The 26,173-nt window shown below is 39.6% G+C and overlaps 1 protein-coding gene across 24 annotated transcripts in view; it reads right to left on the bottom strand.

The window, feature by feature from the left end:
• Positions 1–26,173, bottom strand: part of C2CD3 (C2 domain containing 3 centriole elongation regulator) — a 175,961-nt gene that overhangs the window by 123,362 nt on the left and 26,426 nt on the right. For 19 of the 24 annotated variants that reach the window (XR_010121340.1, XM_063641296.1, XM_063641310.1 and 16 more), the window contains 4 exons: positions 12,864–13,087; positions 11,979–12,226; positions 6,678–6,810; positions 6,115–6,243 (listed from right to left, as the gene is read on the bottom strand). Coding sequence is in view for 23 of the 24 variants with exons in the window: in XM_063641296.1 (XP_063497366.1) it covers positions 6,115–6,243; positions 6,678–6,810; positions 11,979–12,226; positions 12,864–13,087 (734 nt within the window). In the remaining variant the exon portion in view is untranslated. Of the gene's footprint in view, positions 1–6,114; positions 6,244–6,677; positions 6,811–11,978; positions 12,227–12,863; positions 13,088–15,120; positions 15,232–26,173 lie in introns of those variants that run through there. The other 5 variants (XM_063641304.1, XM_063641301.1, XM_063641303.1 and 2 more) reach the window with 2 other exon arrangements.

Raw genomic sequence — 26,173 nt, forward strand, 5'->3', positions numbered from 1 at the left:
AGCTGACTGACTCCTCAGAGGTGATCACTTTCAATTCCCTTGGATGCTTCTTCTGGTATTTACCTCCATATTTCTCTTTTCAAAAATTTTATTAGAGACATGGTATTGCTTTATTGCCCAGCCTGGAGGGCACTGGTGTGATCATAGCTCACTGAAGCCTCGAACTCCTGGGCTCAAGGGATCCTCCTGTCTCAGCCTCCCTAGTAGTAGCTAGTATTACAGGTGCACACCAATACACTCAGCTAATTAAAAATTTTTGTAGAGACTGGGCCTCATTATGTTGCCCAGGCTGGTCTTGAACTAAACGATCTGACATAGCCTCCCAAAATACTGGGATTACAGGTGTGAGCCCCTATGCCTGGCTTTACCTGTATATTTTGAAGTGACACATTAATATACTGTTATTTTCTGATTTTTCACTTTTCTGTATGATCTATGAACTTCCTATTATGAAAAATGAAGGACCCACTCTCTTACACCATTACACTTGAACCACACATTTCCCTTTTACCCATCTTCTCTATTTAGTTATATTACAAATTTTTTGGTTAAATTAATTTTCAGGGTTAATATTGTATCAGAGCCAAGTACAGTATAATTTATTGCACCTCTTTTCTTATACAACTAATGATCGCTGGTATAAATTAACTGCCTTAATTTTCATTTGCTTAGTTTTCTTTGACCCTATTACTACTTTATGAGTGAACTCTTCAAGAGAATTGAAAATTTCCTTTGAGAGAACTTAAAATTTGGTCAATATATGTTCCATTCCCCTCCACCTCTGCACTCCTTAGAAACATCCCTACTGAAGTCAGGGACGCCCCCATATGGACTGTTTGCTCGCTCTCTATGACATACACCCGAAATCTCCTTCTATACCTCTTCTGTGTTGTAGCCCCTATTTCTTAGACTATATGTCTTACTCTTTCTTCCTAAAATAAATGTTCAGTAGAAGATATTTTCCTGTGGTTTTCTGAGGAATAGTGCAAGACAGGTAAACTTCTGAGACTATGGATAAATAAAGTTATTTTTACTCTACCCTCACACTTGACTAATAGTTTGATTAGGAGTGGAATTTTAGGTTGAAAATAATTTTACTTCAGAAATCTTAAGACATTTCTGCACTGAATTCCAAGGAACTGGTAGAAAACCCGATCTCATTCCAATTCCTGATACTGTATATGTGACTTTTATTCTTTCTCCCTCTCTGGAAGCTTTTAATATGGTCTCTCAGTATTTTAAAATTTCATAATTATGTGTCTTGGTGTATCTTTTTTCATTCACTGTTCTGAGTTCTTGATCTTTTTTTTTTTTCTTCCATAAACAGCTTTATTGAGATATAATTCACATACCATACAATCTTCCCATTTAAAGTGAGCAGTTTGGTCAGACATGGTGCTCACGCCTGTAATCCCAGCACTTTGGGAGGCTGAGGCCAGCGGAAGACTTGAGGTCAGGAGTTCAAGACCAGCCTGGCCAACACGGTGAAACCCATCTCTACTAAAGATACAAAAAATTAGCTGGGCGTGGTGGCATGCACCTGCAATCCCAGCTACTCGGGAAGCTGAGGCAGGAGAATTGCTTGAACCCAGGAAGTGGAGGTTGCAGTTAGCTGAGGTTGCGTCGCTGCACTCCAGCCTGGGTGACAAAGCAAAACTCTGCCTCAAAAAAATAAAAATAAAAAGACTAAATAAATAAAGTGAGCAATTCAATAGTTTTTAGTATGTTCATAAATGTGACCAATCACCACCACTCAATTTTAAAACATTTTCATCATCTCAAAAAGAAACTCTATAACCTTCAGCTATCACTACCCTACCCATCATCACTCCCAGCCCTAAGGAACTATTAATCTATTTTCTGTTTCTATAGATTTGCCTATTTGGACATTTCATCTAAATGAAATAAAAGTATATATATTTGTTTGTGACTGGCTTCTTTTTATCTGAGACAAGGTCTTGCTCTGCAACCCAGGTTGGAGTACAGTGTTGCAATCACAGCTTACTGCAGCCTCAACCTCCCACGCTCAACTGATCCTCCCACCTCAGCCTTCTGAATAGGCAGGACCACAGGTGTACGCCACCACACCAGGCTAATTTTTTACGTTTTGTAGAGACGGGGTCTCCCTATGTTGCCCAGGCTGGTCTCGAACTCCTGAGCTAAAGTGATTCTCCCAACTCGGCCTCCCAGATCACAGATGTGAGCTACCACACTGCGCCCGGCCTGGCTTCTTTCAATTAGCATGTTTTTAAGGTTCATCCATGCTGTAGCATGTAGCAGTACTTCACCTTGATGGCCAAAGGTGAAAACACTACTCTACTGTATGGATACTCCAGATTTCTTAATCCATTCATCAGTTGATAGACATTTAGGTTGTTTCAATTTTGGGGTTGCTTCCATTTTTTTTTTTTTTTGCATGTGGCTATCCAGTTGAATAATGCTAGTATGAACATTCATGTACACATTTTTACATAGATGTATGTTTTAATTTCCCTTGGGTATATAGCTAGGAGTTGAATTGCTGGGTCACATGGTAAATATTTGTTTAAAAATTTAATTGTTTTCTGTCATATGGTAAATCTATAGGTACGAGTTTGAGGAGCTGACAGACTATTTTCCAAAGTAGCTTCATCATTTTACATTCCTGCCAGCAGTGTACCAGGGTTTCAAATTCTCCACATCCTCATTAATGCATAGACTATTTGACTTTAGTGGGTGTGAAATAGTATCTCATTGTCTTGATTTCCTGATGACAAATGGTGTCAAGCATCTTTTCATGTGTATATTGGCTTTTTGGTTTTTTTTTTGAGATGGAGTCTCACTCTTTCACCCAGGCTGGAGTGCAGTGGCGTGATCTCGGCTCACTGCAAGCTCTGCCTCCCGGGTTCATGCCATTCTCCTGCCTCAGCCTCCTTAGTAGCTAGGACTACAGGCGCCTGCCACCACACCTGGCTAATTCTTTTGTATTTTCAGTAGAGATGGGGTTTCACTGTGTTGGCCAGGATGGTCTCGATCTCCTGACCTTGTGACCTGCCTGCCTTGGCCTCCCAAAGTGCTGGGATTACAGGTGTGAACCACCACGCGCAGCCATATTGGCTATCTTAATATATTTTTTGGAGAAATGTTTATTCAGATTCATTGCCCATATTTTTAATTGGATTGTTTGTTCCTTGATTATTAAGTCATATAAGTTATTTATATGTTCTAGATATAAGTCCTGTATCAGATATAAGATCTGTAAATATTTTTTCCCTTTCTGTGGTATCTTCTCACTTTAATAGTGTCCTTTGAAGCACATACATTTTTAATTTTGATGGAATCCAATTTATGTATCTTTTCTGGTTTGTGCTTTTGGTGTCATATCTAAGAATCATTTCCCAAATTCAAGGTCACAGATTTCCCTCTATGTTTTCTCTAAGTTTTATAGTTTTAGCTCTTCCATTTAGCTGCTTGATCCATTTTGAGTTAATTTTTGTATATGGTGTGAGATAAGGGTCCAACTTTTTTTTTTTTTTTTTTTAGAAACAGGTCTCGCTTTGTCACTGAAGCTGGAATGCGGTGGTGTAATCCTAGCTCATTGTATCCTTGAACTCCTGGGCTCAAGTAATCCTCCTGCCTCAGTCTCCTGAGTAGCTAGGACTACAGTCATGTGCCACCACACCTAGGTAATCTTTTTTATTTTTATTTTTTGTAGAGATGGGGGTTTCACTATGTAGCCCAGGCTGGTCTCAAACTCCTGGCCTCAAATGACCCTACTGCCTCAGCCTCCCAAAATGTTGGGATTACACCATGAGCCACCATGCCTGGTCCCAACTTCATTTTTTCTGCATGGGGCTATCCAGTTGTTCCAGCACCATTTGTTGAAAATACTATTTGTTCCCCATTGATTGGTCTTCACAGCCTTGTCTAACTCATATTAGTTGACCACAGACAGATGGGTTTATTTCTAAACTATCAATTCTATTCCACTGATTTATATGTCTATCCTTATGCCAGTATCACACTGACTTGATTACTGTTGTTCTGTAGTAAGCTTTAAAATTGGAAAGTGCGAGTCCTACTTTCTTTTTTTTTCCAAGATTGTTTTGGCTGTTCTGGGTCCCCTGCAATTTCTTATGATTTTAGAAACAGCTTGTCAATTTCCACAAAGAAGTCAGCTGGGATTCTGATATTGTGTTGAAAGACAAACATAGGATTTTTTCCATGTACTTAAATCCTCTTTATTTCAATAATGTTTAATAGTTTATATTTTATTTTTTATTTTTTTGAGACAAGATCTCACTCTGTCATCCAGACTGGAGTGCAGTAATCATGGCTCACTGTTGCTCAAGGGATTCTCCTGCCTCAGCTTGCCAAGTAGCTGGGACTACAGGCGTGTGCCATCATGACTGGCTGTTTTTCTGCATCTCTTGAGATAATCATGTGGTTTTTGTCTTTTATTCTATTGATATGGTGAGGCCGGGTGCGGTGGCTCACACCTGTAATCCCAGCTACTTAGGAGGCTAGGGCAGGAGAATCGCTTGAACCCAGGAGGCAGAGGTTGCAGTAAGCCGAGATCAAGCCATTACACTCTAGCCTGGGTGATACAGTTAGACTTGGTCTCAAAAAAAAAAAAAAAATCTTTCTATCTGTCTATCTCTCTCTCTTTATAGATACAGATATAGATAATGGTGGATCACATATATTGATTTTCAGGTGTCAAACTAACTCTCATTCCTGGAATAAATCCTGCTTGGTCATAGTATAAAATTATTTTTATATGTTGCTGGGTTCAGTTTGCAAGTATTTTCTGGAGTATGTTGTGTTGTTACTTCCCTGTAATAGAAATCTAAACTTCAAATCAAACTAATTGGAGGTTTTGTTTTTCTTTTTTTTTTTTCGAGATGGAGTCTTACTCTATCATCCAGGCTGGAGTGCAGTAGCATGATCTTGGCTCATTGCAACCTCTACCTCCAGGGTTCAAGCAATTCTCCTGCCTCAGCCTCTTGAGTAGCTGCACCACCACGCCTGGCTCATTTTTGTAGTTTTAGTAGACAGGGTTTCACCCTGTTGGCCAGGCTGGTCTCAAACTCCTCAACTCAGGTGATCCACCCACCTTGGATTGAAAGTGCTGGGATTATAGGTGTGAGCTTTTGGAGCCTTTGAAACACATGTTCTCCCATAACCTTTAAAACTTTGGCACATATTGCTTTTAACCACTATGCCCTATTAACTTTCCAAGACATGAATGTAGACAGTATCTTGTATTCAAGAGACAATAAATAGATGAGTCTGGTTGGAGGGCACATGTTATTCATAACGTTAATATAAACAACTACCAACAGTAAAAATACTATGTGTCGGCCAGGCACTGTGGCTCATGCTTGTAATCCCAGCACTTTGGAAGGCTGAAGCGAGTGGATCACTTGAGGTCAAGAGTTCGAGACCAGCCTGGACAACACGGTGAAACCCCGTCACTACTAAAAATACAAAAATTAGCCAAGAGTGGTGGTGCATGCTTGTAGAACCAGCTACTTGGGAGGCAGAGGCAGGATAATCGCTTGAACCTGGGAGAAGGAGGTTGCAGTGAGCCGAGATTGTACCACGGCACTCCAGCCTGGGCAACAGAGTGAGACTCTGTCTCAAAAAAACAAACAAAAAAAAAACCCCTCAAAATATTATGTGTCAAGCATTGTGTTACTCCTCTATATACATCATTTTTAATCCTTACAACAATTTTGCAAAGTTAGGTACAATTCCAATTTTACCAATGCCTCTGAAGTTCAGAGATACCTGCTTAAGGCCACAAAGCTAATTAGAGATGAACCTTGAATTTTCACTTGTATCTGTTTAAAATCCATGCTCTTTTCATCATACCATGTTAACACTGGTATTGGGGAAAGAGTTGGGAGATAAAAATGGTAAGGTAGAACGGGATCATTCTGTAAGTAAAGCCAAAAGTAAAGGGCTAAAGTTTGGAGTTTTATTTAGTAGGCAATAGTGATAGTTTAAGGAATAGGGAAGGGTTTGGTTAGTCTAAGGACATGTTACTTTAGGAAGATGAATCTGATAACAATGCATACTATAAATTGGAGGAAGAGTTCAAAAGGGAGAAAGCCAGTTAATAGTGCTTACCTGCCTAATAGCAGCTGTATAGCTCTGGTATCAGCTTTTGTGTCATGTCTCCAAAATGTATTCTCAGTTGAAGGGAGGAGGTGATCTTCAATGTGGTCTTTAAACTGATTCCTAGAAAAGGCTCTGATTCTAAGGTGTGGAAAAATACTTTCTCACTGAGTGGCTAACAGACGGAAAAAATCTAAATCATAATCACTTCGTACATGCCGCTGGTCTGACTCAGAAAATTTAACATACTTTAGACTTAACTGCCTTAAATAAAACTTTACACTTTGCAAAGCTCTTTCTTACAGTCGAATCCCATCTCATTTCTGTGAGGTAGGGAGAGAATATCCCCATTTTACATCCAAGGATACGAGTTCGGAGAGAGTAAAGAATTTACCCATTTACATATGCTGCAAGTACCAGTGCTAGGATAAGATTTTTAGTATCTTAACTCCTAGTGTAGGCTTCTTTCCCACCACATCAGGAATTATTTGATAAGCGTTTCCAAGATTATCCAGTCCATAACTTGACAAAAAACACAGGTTAACAACTATTAAGAAATGAATTGTGTAACTTACTGTGTTGATGCTCTAAGAGAATCTTCATTAACAGGAGGATGAACTTGGTCCAACAACATGCTGGTCTCTGGGCTTGATTTCATTGCAGAAATCACCATGGCATTACGCAGTTTATTGCCTTGTTCTAACAGAGCTGAAGAGGGTAAATGTAGAAAACAGAAAAATCCAAAATGCAGCAGAAACATTTGGAATATTCAGTGCATTTCCTTCTATCAGAGGACTCACCAGTGTGTACTGGAATAGTTTACTCATCTGCCTTCCCCATTAGCTTGAGAATTCCTTGAGGACATTTATGCAAAAGAAATGTTTACTGAGTTTCTACTGTGCACTGTTTTAGATGCTGGCATTATAACAATGAATGAAGTCTCCATTCCGGAGACTGACCTCTTGTGGGGGTTGTTATATCCATATACTGACTCTTCCAACTGGTGTTTGTACCTAATAAGGTTAGTAATGTTTATATATTGTTTTTGTATCCAGATACCAAATTCATACTTCTATGGATGAAGAAAAGAGTGCTAAAAAGCTTCCATGACTCATACAGCAGGTTAATGGAAAAGTCAGGATAAAACCTGACTTTTCCGACTTTCTGATAGGTAAAATTTATCCCATCCCTTAAGGGGCCCCACAACAATAGCAGCAACAGAAATTAGAGAATACACTTATTGCATGTTTACCACATGCGAGGCACTATTCTAAGTATTTTAACATGTATTACTCACTTAATCCTCCCAACAGTCCTCTGAGATATGTACTATGACTTCTTTTGTTTTCCAGATAAAAAATTGAGGCAGAGAGTAGGTAACTTGACCAAGTTGTACACGCAATACATCTATAACCAGATGATTCCACATCCTGTGCTTTTAACTGCTATACTATCTATGACCCTACTTAGTTCTTAGGCTTCTTTTTAAAAGCTGAGTACTAGCTGAGCACGGCAGCATGTGCCCATGGTCCCAGCTACTCGGGAGGCTGAGGCAGGAGGACTGCTTAAATCAGGAAGACTGCTTGAGTCTAGGAGTTTGAGGCGATAGTATGCTATGATCACACCTATGAATAGTCACGGTGTTCCAGCCTGGGCAACACAGTGAGACTCTGTTTCTAAATAAAAACAAACAAAATAAAAAAGCTCAGGCCCAATAGTATTGTTCCAACAGATACAGGAGGTAATATTATTTTCTTGAGGTTCCACAGGTGCTTAGAAAGTGCCCAACTCCTAGTCTAATTTTATAATTTCTAAAAATAAAGTATGATGGTTAGGCCAAGAAAAAAAACAAGTCAAATATATCCATAGTCTTATACATTATTTACATATGTTTAGAGACAGAGTCTTGCTCTGTTGCCCTAGCTGGAATGCAGTGGTACAATCAAGTTCACTATAGCCTCGAACTTCCAGGCTCAAGCAATCCTTCCACCTCAGCCTCCCAAGTAGCTAGGACTATAGGTGCATACCACCATGCCTGGCTTATTTTTTATTTTTTTGTACAGATGGTATCTTGCTATGATGCCCAGGCTGGTCTTGAACTCTTGGCCTCAAGCTCTCCTCCTGCCCCGGCCTCCCAAAGTCCATAAACATCGAAACATCTAATATTTGTTACTATAAAGAGGTCAAAATATAGCTTAAAAACTTAAAAAAAATCCAAAATCTTAAATACCATATGTTCAATGTGTGATGTGGCAATACAACTAAACTAAAAAATAAAGATCACTCACTATGATAGGCAGAATTCTAAGATGCTACCCCAAGATCCCCAGTGCCTCATATACTCATACCTTGTCCTAGTGATTCAAACACTTGTCTAGGTATTACCGTGAAAGGATTTTGCAGATGTAATTATTTAAAACTTTTTTTTTTTTTTTTTTTTTTTTTTTTTAGACAAGGTCTTACTCTGTTACCCAGGCTGGAGTGCATTGGCACGATCACGACTCACTGGAGCCTCGACCTCCCAGGCTCAAGTGATCCTCCCACCACAGCCTCCCAAAGTGCTGGGATTACAGGCATGAGCCAGCTTGCCCGGACTTGCAGATGTAATTAATGCTTACCTTAAGACAGGATGATTATCTTGGTAGGCAGAACCTAATCATATTAACCTTTTAAAGCAGATTCTTCTCTGGCTGGTTAAAGGATATGATAGTCAGAGATGTGAAGTATGAGAAGAATCTAATGTATCATTGCTATTTTGAAAATGGGGAAGAACAGGATCCTGCTGTGTAGTTAGTGTTTCATAAATACTAGCTGGTTGACTGATACAGCTTTGTACCCTCTTTTCTGGTATGTTATTAGTACATCAAAGACCAGAAAAATCATTAGGTTTATGTATTTGTTGTGTCCCTCACATGACCTCAACTCTATGCTTACTAAAGTGGCCCACTTAATCTTGTGGTTGGAAGAGACCTTTAAAGATCTTATCCAGTGCAACTGGAGGCCATTATCCTAGGTGAACTAAGTCAGGAACAGAAAACTAAATACTGCATGTTTTCACTTATAAATGGGAGCTAAAAACTGGGTACTTAGGGATATAAAGATGGTAACAATAGAAACTGGGGACTACTAGAGGGGGAGGGAAGATGGGGACAAGGGTCGAAAAACTATTGGGTGCTATGCTCAGTACCGGGCGACAGGATAATTCATACCCCAATTCTCAGCATCACGCAATATACCCAGGAAAGAAACCTGCACATATACCTCCTGAATCTAAAATAAAATTGAAAAAAAAAAAAAAAAAGATCTTATCCAGCTATGTACTTGATATTTTAACCCCATCTGTAAAAGTCACATCAGAAGGTTATCCAGCCCACACTTGACCATTTATAGTGATGTGGTCCCTCTCCCATTTGTGCACAAGTCAGACTACTAACTCAGACTAGAGTCGAAATCTACCTTGTTTTACCTTTAAATCCACAGATCCTAGTAACTCTTATTGAAGAGGTTGTACATTGACAGCCCATGGTTGTGCACGGCATATTTTGTTTGGCTTGAATAGCTGGCCAGCAAGGTCTTGATTTAAAAAGCAAAAGCAAAACAAAACAGGCCTAGGTAAACAATGAACCTAGAGGCATAGGACTTTGCCTTAAAGTCTGAGACAATAATAAATGAGAGCTGCCCCCTTTGATAGCACAGGAGCTGCCTAAGTCTGAGCTTGTGTTTTCATTTAAAAATGGGGATAATGCCTACCTCATGTGACTTTTGTAAGATTATGTATATAAAGCACTTGGCATAGTAGGTAGCACATAATTAGTGCTCAATAAGTGGTAGCTGTTTTCTCCAGGCTATCTCTTGCTGGTCCTTTTACCAGTCTGGTTACTCTCCTTAGAAGGAACACATCTCCTCTCCAGAACACATGGACACAGGGAGGGGAACATCACACACCAGGGCCTGTCAGGGGTTGGGGTGCTAGGGGAGAGATAGCATTAGGAGAAATACCTAATGTAGGTGACGGGTCGATGGGTGCAGCAAACCACCATGGCATGTGTATACCTATGTAACAAAACTGCACATTCTGCACCTGTACCCTAGAACTTAAAAGTATAATAAAAAAAATAAAAGTTAAAAAAAAAAAAGAAGGAACACATCTACTTTCCTTTAGATCTTTAATGCTACCTTCTTCTTTCTCTTTGCTTTTTTTTTTTTTTTTTAGAGATGAGATCTTGCTACGTTGTCCAGGCTGGACTCGAACTCCTAGGCTCAAGGGATCCTCTTACCTCAGCCTCCTGAGTAGCTTAATGTTATCTTCTTAATGAGGTCTTCCTTTGCCAACCTATGTAAAACTAACATCCCCTTCTCTCACCTTCCTGGCTTCATATATCGCCATTGCCATGATCACCAAGTAACACACAATTATTTAGTCTATCATTTGTCTTCCAATCAATATAAAATCCATATAGCAGGAGTTTATATGTATATATATTTAACTACTGTAGCCCTGATACCTAGAAGAGCACCAGACATTTGGTAGTGCTGAATAGATAACTGCTTATTGAGTCAACAAATATCTTTCCTAAAGTCTAGTGCTTGGGTCTACACAAGTGAGCTGACAAGTGCTGAGTACATTGGGTCAATTTTCCTTCTTGTTAACGCAGTCTTTGCATTAAAGACTAACATTAATAGTTTATAATCTTGGAGTATATATATATTTTTTTATTTTTAGAATGTATATATATATTTTTTTCTTTTTTCTCTTTTTGAGACAGAGTTTCGCTCTGTTGCCCAGGCTTTGCAGTGGTACAATCTTGGATCACTGCAACCTCTGCCTCCTGGGTTCAAGCGATTCTCCTGCCTCAGCCTCCTGATTAGTTGGGACTACAGGCGCCTACCACCACACCCGGCTAATTTTTGTATTTTCAGTAGAGACAGGGTTTCACCATGTTGGCCAGGCTAGTTTCAAACTCCTGACCTCAAGAGATCTGCCCGCCTCAGCCTCCCAAAGTGTTGGGATTACAGGCGTGAGCCACCGTGCCTGGCCCGTATATTTTTTAAAGTAGGGAATCTAAGACATTTCAGTTGAAAAACTATAAACAAAATTGTTTTTGTTCTTTTACAAAATGTCCTTAAGAATGTAAATTATGTACCCAAATAGTTATTTAAAAGACTTTTCTGATGCTACAGATATTTTAATTTTGGAAATTTTACTTGTAGGGATGTAGACAAATTCCTGTTATGATCCTGAGGTCAAAGAGATACATGGTTGACCATTACAGTGTAATGTAAGTCAATTGCTTTTATTATACCACTCCTTAACATGAGGGTAATCTAATTCTGTCCCTGTTTGCTTTTTTATTTCTGTCTAAGCCCTTATAAGGGTAAACTGTCTCCTTTCTTCTTCTATTTGGCCACAAGTCATTATTTAATTCCCAGGATTAAGATCAGCAGCTGTGTACCGAATGTTCTCACTAAGACTAAGAGTTTTCAGAATGTGAAATGGATTTTGTACTAGTCTCCATACAGTGGGATAAATAAATGCTGATCATGAGACAAAAACCTTACCTGCCTTGAATTATTTGGGACAAAATAAGGACTAATCCTTTTCTATGATAAAGGTTTTCCCCTTATATCCAATTCCTTTTAAACGATTCCTTCCCCAAACTTACAATTATAAGCACTGAGTAATTATTCAGAAATACCTTGGTGGTTTAATACGGCTGTCTTTAAATGGTGCGAGATGCTGGACTCTAGCAAGACTGCCTGTTTTTATTTGACTTAGTTCAAACAAGAGTCTTGGTTCTCTTTGTAGGCTGGCTAACAAGCAGAGCAATCCCAATAAACGTAGCTTAGTCTGACTCAGTTCACAAATAAATACATACCTGAAAGAAGATCCTTGGTAGGGGGGTTGTTTGAAGAAAGAATGCATGAGTCACTGTGACTCTTGGCAAGTGTTCTAATTTGAGGCTGGAATTCAGAACTGTTCAGAAGGGACATCTGCTTCCGTGGAGCTCTGCCTTTCAGAGTTACAGACTCTAAACTCTGTCCTGAATTAAGATGGTGCTGTAGTCCAAAGGAAGAATCCTTTATTGTATCAGGGTTCTCTGCAAAGTATACATGGTCTTTTCCCCTGTTTTTTAAAAAAAGGAGAACATCAGCAATATATAATCTATTATGGTAACATTCTGTTTTGTCAGAGACAGAAAGTAGACCAGTGGTTTTGGCAAGGTAGTTTGGACCTCAAAAAGGGTGACTTATTTGCAATGCAAATTTGTAAATCTCTTTTTCATCTCCCAAATTATAGAAATAATAGATGCTTTACCTACAGTTAGGGAGTCATAGCTTAAACGAGACAATAAAACGAAGAGCTCAGCAGAGCCCGACGCAAAGCAAATGCTTCATAAATAATTACTTAAAACAAAAACCTGATTCTTATTCAATTCTATTTCACAGAATAGCTCCCTGTCCCTCTTTTCCCTCATGAACATCTGTCCTGCCTCTGGATATCATTTAGTCATTTATCTGTATGTTGGCTTCTCCGCTAGATTGTGAGTAGTTCTGGAAAACAGAAATCATGTCTTACTTATTTCTAGGCCCAGCACCTAGTATCAAACCAGGACCAGAGTGGGTGCTTCACAGTTATCTGCTAAATGAGGACTGTGCCTCTCTCTGCTGTTAATCTTTTACTTAACCATAAATGAAAGACAGAAATCACAAGTACAGTGCAGTTAACTGACAGATTGACTGCTATTAGGCATGGTAATTACCTCGGAGTGGTTGATCTACTGCTGTTGGCTGCTAACTCTTTTCCATCAATTTTGATGGTATGTATGTCGCGAGGCCTTGATGGAACCTGAAACTGGGTACTGCTGGGTTCAGCATTCTCTCTGAATCCTTGCTTAGATAAAAGCACATTTTCTGTCATGTCAGTGGTAGGAAGTGGATGGTAGCTGTCGTAAGTTTCTGACAGAGGTTCCAGGGCAAGCGAGACCTAAGAGAGACACATAGTATATGAGAAATTTTCTTTAGCATTGATTAACTAATTTTAAGACTCCCCTGCTTAATATTAATTAATGTCCCCCATTCCTTACAAGATTAATGTCCCCCATTATCTAAATTTCTGCCTACCTCGGAAGCCTCATATCTTACTAAGCTTCCTTCCTTCATCCCTCTGTTCCAATAGACCAATTACTTATGGTTCTCTAAATGTACCTTATATTTCATTGCTTTATGCCTTTGTATATACAATTTCCCCCAGTATTCCTTCTTTACATCTAAGTAGAGACGCCATGTCCACTGCCTTCTTCAAATTTCTACTTACTCTGTATCTATCCATTAGTATAATCACCATTTACTGAACCTTTTACTACAAGCCAGTAACTGTGCTAAGTTCCTCATATAGAGAAGATAATGTGATTATATAAGGCCATCAGGAAAGTATATTACCCTAATTCAAAGATTTTTTTTTTTAAAGCAAAGACTTAGAGGAGGTACTTGCAACCTTTCATCCATCATCCTAATTAAATTATGCATTCCTTGAAGGCACTGGCTATCTTCTTCATTTTTCTATCGACTAATTAGGATAGTATCTGTATAAATAGTATGCAAGTCTAATATGCCTAATAATGCTAATGGTCTGATGAATAAAATAAGGACATAACATTTTCTGCATTGTTATTATTAGTTGCTTGGGAAAAATAAGGTCCTAGTTCTATGCTGGAGATGAAGAGGGGTGAGGTAGGAGGACAACTAAGATGCAAAGGTAATTACTTTAAGTTTCCTTATCATCTCCTTCCTGTGAGTTCACGTTCTTTGTGAAAAGGCTCTCTAGCCCTCTGAAAAGCCCAATGGAGGAATGAAAAATAAAATGGAGTTTTAAAGCAAAACCTTAAGGAAGAAAGTGAAGGATATACTCCAAAGGAAAAGAATAGCAGCTTTGAAAGTTCAGTTTCAATGACAAAGAAGCAGAAGGAATTGTTTAAGCAGCCAAAGACCATCAAATAATGAATGCCCTAACACAAAAATGAAAAACTGCAGTTAGATGTTTTATGATGTCTCTGGGAAGGTCAATGAAATATTTTATCCAGAAGAACTGCCAAGGCACAAACTCAATAAAACATGCCTGGGTCTTGATGAGAATTCTTTTCATGAACCATAACATAAAGTCCTTCAAATCTATTCATCATGAAGATCTTTGTACAAAGACAAATGACAGCAATGCAGTGGGATGAATACTCTGTGCAGTGATCACTGTAACAGCATCACAGAAAATCCTGGTTGCTCAAACATAAATGTCAGGAAGTGTTCCCTTACCATTCATCACTTGCCAAAGACTGCCTCTGCATTCTAGAAACAAAGGAGACATTGAGGACAAAGGTAGTGTTCCTGGCGTTTACAATGAGCTGCTGACTGGCCACAGAGTTTGCTTTAACTCATAGGCCTGTACTACTATTAGACCTTGAATAAAGAGTCAGAGAAAGTCCAGGCACTTGTCACGCCCATTTTACAATCAAAACACAGGGGTCTAACTCCTTTGTTTAGTTAAATAAATAATGGTTGATACCAGCTCTGTGCCAGGCTCTATGCTACCTCCCTGAGGAAAAGAGAGGACTAAAACATGGACTCACAACTGTAATCCCAGCACTTTGGGAGGCAGGGGTAGGAGGATTACTTGAGCCCAGAAGTTTGAGACTGGCCTGGGCAACATAGTGAGACCCTGTCACTACAAGAAATTAAGAAAAAAAATTAGCTGGGCATGGTGGCATGCACCTTGAAGTCCTAGCTACTCGCTAGGCTGAGGCAGGAGGATTGCTTGAGTCCCGGAGATTGAGGCTGCAGTGAGCTATGCTTGTACCACTGTACTACAGCCTGGGCAACACAGCAAGACTCAGTTTCAAAAAAAAACCCCTCCTCCCCCACAAAAACACCCTCTGCCTCAGAGAATCATAGTATTTTGTAGGGGAAGTTAAAAAAAAACTAATTTTTCCATTTCTCTATCGGCCAGTAAGGGCAGTGGTGACATACCTATCAAGTACAATGACCACGGCTTCCAGTGCTTTGACAAAACCTTAGATATGTGGCCTTCTGGCCAAGTGCCTGCAATTTCATATCGTTGGAACATTCGCTGTATCCCTGGGGCTTGCAGATCTCTCTCTGTTTGCTGTGGCTAAACCAAGAAAGAAGGCACACACAGATTTTTTCAGAAATTATGATTCCATGAAAGATTTTGAGGAGACGAAGAAGGCTGGTATCTTTCGGAATATAAAGTGATTTTGAAATATAAAGAATTTCTGGGGTGGAGCCAAGATGGCCAAATAGGAACAGCTCCGATCTACAGCTCCCAGCGTGAGCGACGCAGAAGACGAGTGATTTCTGCATTTCCATCTGAGGTACCAGGTTCATCTCACTAGGGAGTGCCAGACAGTGGGCGCAGGACAGTGGGTGCAGCACACAATGCTCGAGCCGAAGCAGGGCGAGGCACTGCCTCACTCAGGAAGCGCAAGGGGTCAGGGAGTACCCTTTCTTAGCCAAAGAAAGGGGTGACAGACGGCACCTGGAAAATCGGGTCACTCCCACCCTAATACTGCGCTTTTCCGACGGGCTTAAAAAATGGCACACCAGGAGATTATATCCCGCACCTGGCTCGGAGGGTCCTATGCCCACAAGTTTCGCCGATTGCTGGCACAGCAGTCTGAGATCAAACTGCAAGGTGGCAGCGAGGCTGGGGGAGGGGCGCCCACCATTGCCCAGGCTTGCTTAGGTAAACAAAGCAGCCAGGAAGCTCGAACCGGGTGGAGCCCACCACAGCTCAAGGAGGCTGGCCTGTCTCTGTAGGCTCCACCTCTGGGGGCAGGGCACAGACAAACAAAAAGACAGCAGTAACCTCTGCAGATTTAAATGTCCCTGTCTGACAGCTTTGAAGAGAATAGTGGTTCTCCCAGCACGCAGCTGGAGATCTGAGAACGGGCAGACTGCCTCCTCAAGTGGGTCCCTGACCCCCGAGCAGCCTAACTGGGAGGCACCCCCCAGTAGGGGCAGACTGACACCTCACACGGCCAGGTACTCCCCTGAGGCAAAACTTCCAGAGGAACAATCAGGCAGCAGCATTCGCGGTTCACGAAAATCCACTGTTCTGCAGCCACCGCTGCTGATAGCCAGGCAAACAGAGTCTGGAGTGGACCTCTAGCAAACTCCAACAGACCTGCAGCTGAGGGTCCTGTCTGTTAGACGGAAAACTAATAAACAGAAAGGACATCCACACCAAAAACCCATCTGTACATCACCATCATCAAAGACCAAAAGTAGATAAAACCACAAAGATGGGGAAAAAACAGAGCAGAAAAACTGGAAACTCTAAAAAGCAGAGCGCCTCTCCTCCTCCAAAGGAACGCAGTTCCTCACCAGCAGCGGAACAAAGCTGGACAGAGAATGACTTTGACGAGTTGAAAGAAGAAGGCTTCAGACGATCAAACTACTCTGAGCTACAGGAGGAAATTCAAACCAATGGCAAAGAAATTAAAAACTTTGAAAAAAAATTAGACGAATGTATAACTAGAATAACCAACACAGAGAAGTGCTTAAAGGAGCTGATGGAGCTGAAAGCCAAGGCTCGAGAACTATGTGAAGAATGCAGAAGACTCAGGAGATGATGCGATCAACTGGAAGAAAGGGTATCAGTGATGGAAGATCAAATGAATGAAATGAAGTGAGAAGGGAAGTTTAGAGAAAAAAGAATAAAAAGAAACGAACAAAGCCTCCAAGAAATTTGGGACTATGTGAAAAGACCAAATCTACGTCTGATTGGTGTACCTGAAAGTGACGGGGAGAATGGAACCAAGTTGGAAAACACTCTGCAGGATATAATCCAGGAGAACTTCCCCAATCTAGCAAGGCAGACCAACATTCAGATTCAGGAAATACAGAGAACGCCACAAAGATACTCCCTGAGAAGAGCAACTCCAAGACACATAATTATCAGATTCACCAAAGTTGAAATGAAGGAAAAAATCTTAAGAGCAGCCAGAGAGAAAGGTCAGGTTACCCACAAAGGGAAGCCCATCAGACTAACAGCGGATCTCTCGGCAGAAACTCTACAAGCCAGAAGAGAGTGGGGGCCAATATTCAACATTCTTAAAGAAAAGAATTTTCAACCCAGAATTTCATATGCAGCCAAACTAAGCTTCATAAGTGAAGGAGAAATAAAATACTTTACAGACAAGCAAATGCTGAGAGATTTTGTCACTACCAGGCCTGCCCTAAAAGAGCTCCTGAAGGAAGCACTAAACATGGAAAGGAACAACTGGTACCAGCCACTGCAAAATCATGCCAAATTGTAAAGACCATCGAGGCTAGGAAGAAACTGCATCAACTAACGAGCAAAATAACCAGCTAACATCATAATGACAGGCTCAAATTCACACATAACAATATTAACTTTAAATGTAAATGGACTAAATGCTCCAATTAAAAGAGACAGGCTGGCAAATTGGATAGAGTCAAGACCCATCAGTGTGCTGTATTCAGGAAACCCATCTCACATGCAGAGACACACATAGGCTCATGATAAAAGGATGGAGGAAGATCTACCAAGCCAATGGAAAACAAAAAAAGGCAGGGGTTGCAATCCTAGTCTCTGATAAAACAGACTTTAAACCAATAAAGATCAAAATAGACAAAGAAGGCCATTACGTAATGGTAAAGGGATCAATTCAACAAGAAGAGCTAACTATCCTAAATATATATGCACCCAATACAGGAGCACCCAGATTCATAAAGCAAGTCCTGAGTAAGCTACAAAGAGACTTAGACTCCCACACAATAATAATGGGAGACTTTAACACCCCACTGTCAACATTAGACAGATGAACGAGACAGAAAGTTAACAAGGATACCCAGGAATTGAACTCAACTCTGTACCAAGCAGACCTAATAGACAGCTACAGAACTCTCCACCCCAAATGAACAGAATATACATTTTTTTCAGCATCTCTGAATAGACCAATAACAGGCTCTGAAATTGTGGCAACAATCAATAGTCTACCAACCAAAAAGAGTCCAGGACCAGATGGATTCACAGCTGAATTCTACCAGAGGTACAAGGAGGAACTGGTACCATTCCTTCTGAAACTATTCCAATCAGCAGAAAAAGAGGGAATCCTCCCTAACTCATTTTATGAGCCCAGCATCATCCTGATACCAAAGCCGGGCAGAGACACAACCAAAAAAGAGAATTTTAGACTAATATCCTTGATGAATATTGATGCAAAAATCCTCAATAAAATATTAGCAAACCGAATCCAGCTGCACATCAAAAAGCTTATCCACCATGATCAAGTGAGCTTCATCCCTGGGATGCAAGGCTGGTTCAACAAATGCAAATCAATAAATGTAATCCAGCATATAAACAGAACCAAAGACAAAAACCACATGATTATCTCAATAGATGCAGAAAAGTCCTTTGACAAAATTCAACAACACTTCATGCTAAAAACTCTCATTAAATTAGGTATTGATGGGACGTATCTCAAAATAATAAGAGCTATCTATGACAAACCCACTGCCAATATTATACTGAATGGGCAAAAACTGAAAGCATTCCCTTTGAAAACTGGCACAAGACAGGGATGCCCTCTCTCATCACTCCTATTCAACATAGTGTTGGAAGTTCTGGCCAGGGCAATTAGGCAGGAGAAGGAAATAAAAGGCATTCAATTAGGAAAAGAGGAAGTCAAATTGACCCTGTTTGCAGATGACATGATTGTGTATCTAGAAAACCCCATTGTCTCAGCCCAAAATCTCCTTAAGCTGATAAGCAACTTCAGCAAAGTCTCAGGATACAAAATCAATGTACAAAAATCACAAGCATTCTTATACACCAATAACAGACAAACAGAGAGCCAAATCATGAGTGAACTCCCATTCACAATTGCTTCAAAGAGAATAAAATACCTAGGAATCCAACTTACAAGGGACGTGAAGGACCTCTTCAAGGAGAACTACAAACCACTGCTCAATGAAATAAAAGAGGATACAAACAAATGGAAGAACATTCCATGCTCATGGGTTGGAAGAATCAATATCGTGAAAATGGCCATACTGCCCAAGGTAATTTATAGATTCAATGCCATCCCCATCAAGCTACCAATGACTCTCTTCACAGAATTGGAAAAAACTACTTTAAAGTTCATATGGAGTCAAAAAAGAGCCCGTATCGCCAAGTCAATCCTAAGCCAAAAGAACAAAGCTGGAGGCATCACGCTACCTAACTTCAAACTATATTACAAGGCTACAGTAACCAAAACAGCATGGTACTGGTACCAAAACAGAGATACAGATCAATGGAACAGAACAGAGCCCTCAGAAATGATGCTGCATATCTACAACTATCTTTGACAAATCTGACAAAAACAAGCAATGGGGAAAGGATTCCCTACTTAATAAATGGTGCTGGGAAAACTGGCTAGCCATATGTAGAAAGCTGAAACTAGATCCCTTCTTTACACCTTATACAAAAATTAATTCAAGATGGATTAAAGACTTACATGTTAGACCTAAAACCATAAAAACTCTAGAAGAAAACCTAGGCATTACCATTCAGGACATAGGCATGGGCAAGGACTTCATGTCTAAAACACCAAAAGCAATGGCAACAAAAGCCAAAATTGACAAATGGGATCTCATTAAACTAAAGAGCTTCTGCACAGCAAAAGAAACTACCATCAGGGTGAACAGGCAACCTACAAAATGGGAGACAATTTTCACAACCTACTCATCTGACAAAGGGCTGATACCCAGAATCTACAATGAACTCAAACAAATTTACAAGAAAAAAAAAAACAACCCCATCAGAAAGTGGGCAAAGGACATTAACAGACACTTCTCAAAAGAAGCCATTTATGCAGCCAAAAAACACATGAAAAAATGCTCATCATCACTGGCCATCAGAGAAATGCAAATCAAAATCACAATGAGATACCATCTCATACCAGTTAGAATGGCAATCATTAAAAAGTCAGGAAACAACAGCTAGATGTAGAGAAATAGGAACACTTTTACACTGTTGGTGGGACTGTAAACTAGTTCAACCATTGTGGAGGTCAGTGTGGCGATTCCTCAGGGATCTAGAACTAGAAATACCATTTGACCCAGCCATCCCATTACTGGGTATATACCCAAAGGACTATAAATCATGCTGCTATAAAGACACATGCACACGTATGTTTATTGTGGCACTATTCACAATAGCAAAGACTTGGAACCAACCCAAATGTCCAACAACGATAGACTGGATTAAGAAAATGTGGCACATATACACCATGGAATACTATGCAGCCATAAAAAAGGATGAGTTCATGTCCTTTGTAGGGACATGGATGAAACTGGAAATCATCATTCTCAGTAAACTATCGCAAGGACAAAAAACCAAACACCGCATGTTCTCACTCATAGGTGGGAATTGAACAATGAGAACACATGGACACAGGAAGGGGAACATCACACTCCAGGGACTGTTGTGGGGTGGGGGGAGGGGGGAGGGATAGCATTAGGAGATACAGCTAATGCTAAATGACGAGTTAATGGGTGCAGCACACCAACATGGCACATGTATACATATGTAACAAACCTGCACATTGTGCACATATACCCTAAAACTTAAAGTATAATAATAATAATAATAAAAAATAGTAGCAAGTAATATTTGAAAAAAAAAAAAAGTATTTCTTTGGGGTAAATTACGTAGAAGTTTGTCACTGACTTGTGTTCCTGAACTATGAAACATGAATATGTGGGCTAAGAAATAGTTTCTACTGATAAACAATTAACAAAAAAGTAATTTTAATATAAAATAGTAAGATAAGGATGTGTACTAGGTGGTATGGGAATGCCAAGAAGGGGTCTGAGGCTGGGGAAGAGGTGAGGAAGGAGTGCCAGGGATGATTTCCAGGAGTGAAATACAAACATTTGAGCTTAGAATCTTAAACATGAATGAGGCAGAAAAAGTTGAGGGGGATGAAAGTAGAACATTAGAATCAGAGGGAAAAGTATTGGTCAAACTTTGAAGGTATAAAACAGAAGAAGGTTCTGTCAATTCCTAGCAGTCCAAGAGACCATCTACTCTAACCCTCCTGTTGCATTTAGCTCCCAGATCTTCATTCCTGTCCACCTCAATCATTCGTCTCCCCAATCATGATTCATCCTGGTGCTCACTCCTCTGCCAATCCCTTCATTGAGTCCTGTAGAATTTCTATTTTATACAAATTACTTTACCACTTTAATGAAACATTTTTTTCTTTAAATGTCCCCATTTCCTCAAAGTCTCTTCCAACAGAAACCACCTACACTTGCCAGGCTAAAGGAAGTTAACTTTTGCCTTTCTGGTGCTATCTCTAGACCATTCTGTCACTTAAATATATCACCCCTCTTCCAAAGCCCACGCCATCCACATATACCATGAATGTACCATACGCTTCTCACATCCGTAAGAGAACAACCTTAAGGACACTCATCAGTCTTCTAGCAACGACTCAAGGTTTGCTTTAACAATAAGTTGCCTACAATTATCTACTATATGTACGACATCTATCAGTATCAGAGAGAGCAAATTAGTAAGTATAATTTTCAGAATCATGTTGGTCAATGCAGCATTTTTAAAAAAGTCAACTATTTAACAATGCTTATTTTTTTTTAATTTAGAGACAGGGTCTCGCTCTGTCACCCAGGCTGGAGTGCAGTGGTGTGATCATAGCTCACTGTAACCTTGAACTCCTGGACTCAAGTGATCCTCCTGTCTCAGCCTCCAAGGTAGGCTGGGATTACTGGTGTGCACCACCACATCAAGCTAATTTTATTTTATATATTTATTTTATATATTTATATATGTATTTTTAATATATATTTTATATATTTTAGGGTTCTTGCTCTGTTTCCCAGGCTGGTCTCAAACTACTGGCCTTAAGTGATTCTCCCACCTCAGCTTCCTGAGTAGCTGAAATTATGGGCACACGCCACCATGCCTGACTCAATTTACTAAAATTGCGTTGAAAAATTTTAAGTCTAGGTTCATTAAGGATATTGTTCTATACTTTTCTTATATTGCCCTCTGGTTTTGGTATTAAGGTGATGCAGGCCTTAAAATAACTGTTTTCTCCTTTTCTATTTTCTGGAAGAGACTGTGTTATTGGTGTTATTTCTTCTTTATGTTTGGAAGAATTTGCCAGTAAAGTGATCTGGGCCTGGAGATTTCTTTTTCAGAAGGTTTTAAGCTAAAAATTAAACTTAAAAATAATTATCGCTTTATTCAGGTTATCTATTTGATCTTGAGTGAGTTTTGGTAGTTTTCAGTTTTTAAAGTATTGGCTCATTTCATCTAAGTTGTCAAATTTATACGTGTAGAGTTGTTCACAGTATTTTCTTAATATCTATGGGTGCTGTAGGCTGCTGTCTTTCTTACAGTAGAATCAAAAGGAAAGTGAAATATTTGTGTTCATGAAAGAGAACAAGAGACATTAATTTCAAAACAAACGAAAGAAAAAAGCATATTTTTTGTGGAAGAGAATGTGAAAGTTGATTATACAAACTGGTCCTTCTTGTCATATCCAACTAAATCAGTTGAGGGGCCAGGGGAAAAAAAGCACTCAGTGTATATAGATTGCTCCAAGAATGCAATTCTCTGCAAGCCTGGATGCAGAAATGGCCTGCTGTAACCCTTAGACCAGTTTCACCTACCAATGAGAGGGTCACTCATCAAAAAGAGCTTGCCAGCTCCCCAAGGCTTCTCTAGTGCCAATAAGCTTTTTTGGAACACAATACGTACAGTTTTTCTTTTTTTTTAAAACTTAATATTAATTTCAGGTTCAGGGGTACATGTACAGATTTGTTATACAGGTAAACTCATGACTTGGGGGTCTGGTGTACAGATTATTTCATTACCCAGGTACTAAGCACAGTACCCGACAGGTTTTTTGTTCTGAACCTCTTCCTCTTCCCACTCTCCTCCTTCAAGTAGGTCCCAGTGTCTGTTGTTCCTCTATTTCTGTTCATCTGTTCTCATTATTTAGCTCCCACTTATAAGTGAGAACGTGTGGTGCTTGGTTTTCTGTTCCTGCATTAGTTTGCTAGGGATAATGGCCTCCATTCCATCTATGTCCTGCAAAGGACATGATCTCATTTCTTTTTATGGCTGCATAGTTTTCCATAGTGTATATGTACCACATTTTCTTAACGGTCTACCATTCATATGGGCACTCAGCTTGATTCTATGTTTTTGCTATTGTGAATAGTGCTGCAATGAACATAACATGTGCATGTCTTTGTGATAGAACAATTTATAGTCCTTTGGGTATGTACCCCAAAAGTATAATTATTTAAAGCTATAATTATTGTTTAAATTTAATTTTTAGCTAAAACCTTCTGAAAAAGAAATCTTCAGGTCCAGATCACTTTAGTGGCAAATTCTTACAATACTCAGTAGTGGGATTGCTGGGTCAAATCGTAGTTCTGTTTTTTAGGTCTTTGACTAATTGCCACACTGCTTTCCAGAATGGTTGAACTGATTTATGCTCCCACCAGCAGTGTATAAGCATTCACTTTTCTCTGCAATCTTGTCAGCATATGTTATTTTTTGACTTTTTAATAATAGCCATTCCGACTGGTGTAAGCCATTCTTACTGTGGTTTTTTTACTTCCCTAATGATTAGTGATTTGGGCATTTTTTCACGTTTGTTGGCCGCATGTATGTCTTCTTTTGAAAAGTGTCTGTTCATGTCCTTTGCCTACTTTTTAATGGGGTTGTTTTTTGCTTGTACATTGTTTAAGTTCCTTATAGATTCTAGATATTAGACCTTTGTCAGATCTATAGTTTGGAAATATTTTCTCCTATTCTGTAGGTTGCCTCTGTTGATATTTTCTTTTGCCATGCAGAAGCTCTTTAGTTTAATTGTCTCAGTTGTCAATCTTTGCTTTTGTTGCAGTTGCTTTGGTTGTTTTCATCATGAAATCTCACCAGTTCTTATGTTGAAAATGGCATTTCCTAGGTTCCAGGGTCTTTACAGTTTTAGGTTTTACATTGAGGTCTTCAGCCCATCTTGAGTTGATTTTTGTATATGGTGTAAGTAAGGGGTCCGGTTTCAATCTTCTGCATATAGCTAGCCAGTTATCCCAGTACCATTTATTGAATAGGAAGTCCTTTCCCCAAAATTTTTCTTTCTAATGAAACTCCCAATCTTGTCTTTGTTCTTTGAACATACTGAAGACCACCACCTGTCTATATGTCCTGAATTGTAATTCTTGCTTCCCAAATAAAATGCTTTAAATTTGGAGATTTGTCTTTACATTTTATTTTGACTTCAACAAGAATATTTCTAATGGTAAAATATACAAACAAGATATGACTGTGTCAAAAGATAGCATCAGGAAACAAACTCTAGTAAGAATTATGATGGGCCTGTAGAACAGACAAATAATGAAAACTGAATGAACAGAAAGTACACATTTAAACAGGGTTTTTTTTTTTTTTAAGTAAATAATGAGTGGTATTCCTGTGAAATGCAGTTACATATTAAGATTAAAAGATTTAGGGTGTCAAAGTCTCTTATCAATGCTAAAATTTATAAAAGAATGTTTAGTGAATGCAGCAGAATTTGTGTGTAATAGCATGATTTGCATATACACGTCTAACCAAAATTAGTTATTCAGTGTGTTAGTGGTATGGCTACAAACTTAAAAGGTGAATTGAGTGAAAATGTTAAATAATTTGTGGCATTCTTCTTTGTAGCTGATGAGAACACAGGTTAAAAATAACTTCCCAAGAGTTGTATCCATTTAAAGTATCAATTAGAACTTTTATGCAAGGGAAAAATTTTTGGATGTGATGCTCATGACAAACATATCATCAAGGAAATACAGCTCTCTGAACCGAAAAAAGTCTTGAAAACTTTATTAAAGACTGATGACAAAGGATGATGATCCTGAAATGGTCTTTGTTGACAATAAACTTGTTTCAAGATCTAAATCCAAGGTGGCAACACTTTGCAAAGACAGATAACCTTAAAGCTATTTACTGTCTTATTTACTTTGTCTACAAGGCTAAAAGTCAAACCACACACGCACACATACACACACATATAACTAACATATGAATTAAATAAATTCCTGCTGGGCGCGGTGGCTCACGCCTGTAATCCCAGCACTTTGGTAAGCCGAGGTGGGCAGATCACTTGAGGTCAGGAGCTTGAGACCAGCCTGGCCAAGATGGTGAAACTCTGCCTCTGCTAAAAATACAAAAATTAGCCAGGCGCGGTGACAGACGCCTATAATCCCAGCTACTCGGGAGGCTGAGGCAGGAGAATCCCTTGAACCTGGGGTGGAGGTTGCAGTGAGCCGAGATAGTGCCACTGCGCTCCAGCCTGGATGACAGAGTAAGACTCTGTCTCAAAAAATAAAATAAAATAAAAAATTCCCTTGGTCAATATTTTGCTTGCTAACTGGAAAGCAGGCCAGGCGCAGTGGTTCACACATATAATCCCAGCATTTTGAGGGGCAGAGGCAGGAGGATTGCTTAAGCCTAGAGTTCAAGACCAGCTTGGCCAACATCTCAAGGCCTTGTCTCTACAAAAAAATACAAAAATTAGCCAGGTGTCGTGGTGTGCACCTGTAGTCCCAGCTACTAGAAAGGCTGTGGTGGGAGCATCACTTGAGCCCAGGAGGTCAAGGCTGCAGTGAGTCATGATCTAACCACTGCATTCCAGCTTGGGCGACAGAGCAAGACCCTGTCTTAAATAACAACAATGACCACAACGACGACAACACTACCCCTGAAAAACCGGATAAGCAGTATGTAGCCTATCATTAGTACATGGATATTAGGTGACTTAGTATGAGGTATGGTGCTAAAAAATGTTTTTGAGCTCGAGTTTAAAGAAGTCTCCTGGTTTATGTTGTCCAAGGACAAATCCCAGCCTCAGTTCACTAGCACAGACTGGTCAAATACAGGGCCATTTTAACTGACATTACTGCCTATGTAAAAAATCTGATGGCTTATCTGCAAGGGCATTAACAAGGAACCATATTTCATTCAATT

This window comes from Symphalangus syndactylus, chromosome 6 (assembly GCF_028878055.3).
Source record: "Symphalangus syndactylus isolate Jambi chromosome 6, NHGRI_mSymSyn1-v2.1_pri, whole genome shotgun sequence".
NCBI classification, from domain to species: domain Eukaryota; kingdom Metazoa; phylum Chordata; class Mammalia; order Primates; family Hylobatidae; genus Symphalangus; species Symphalangus syndactylus.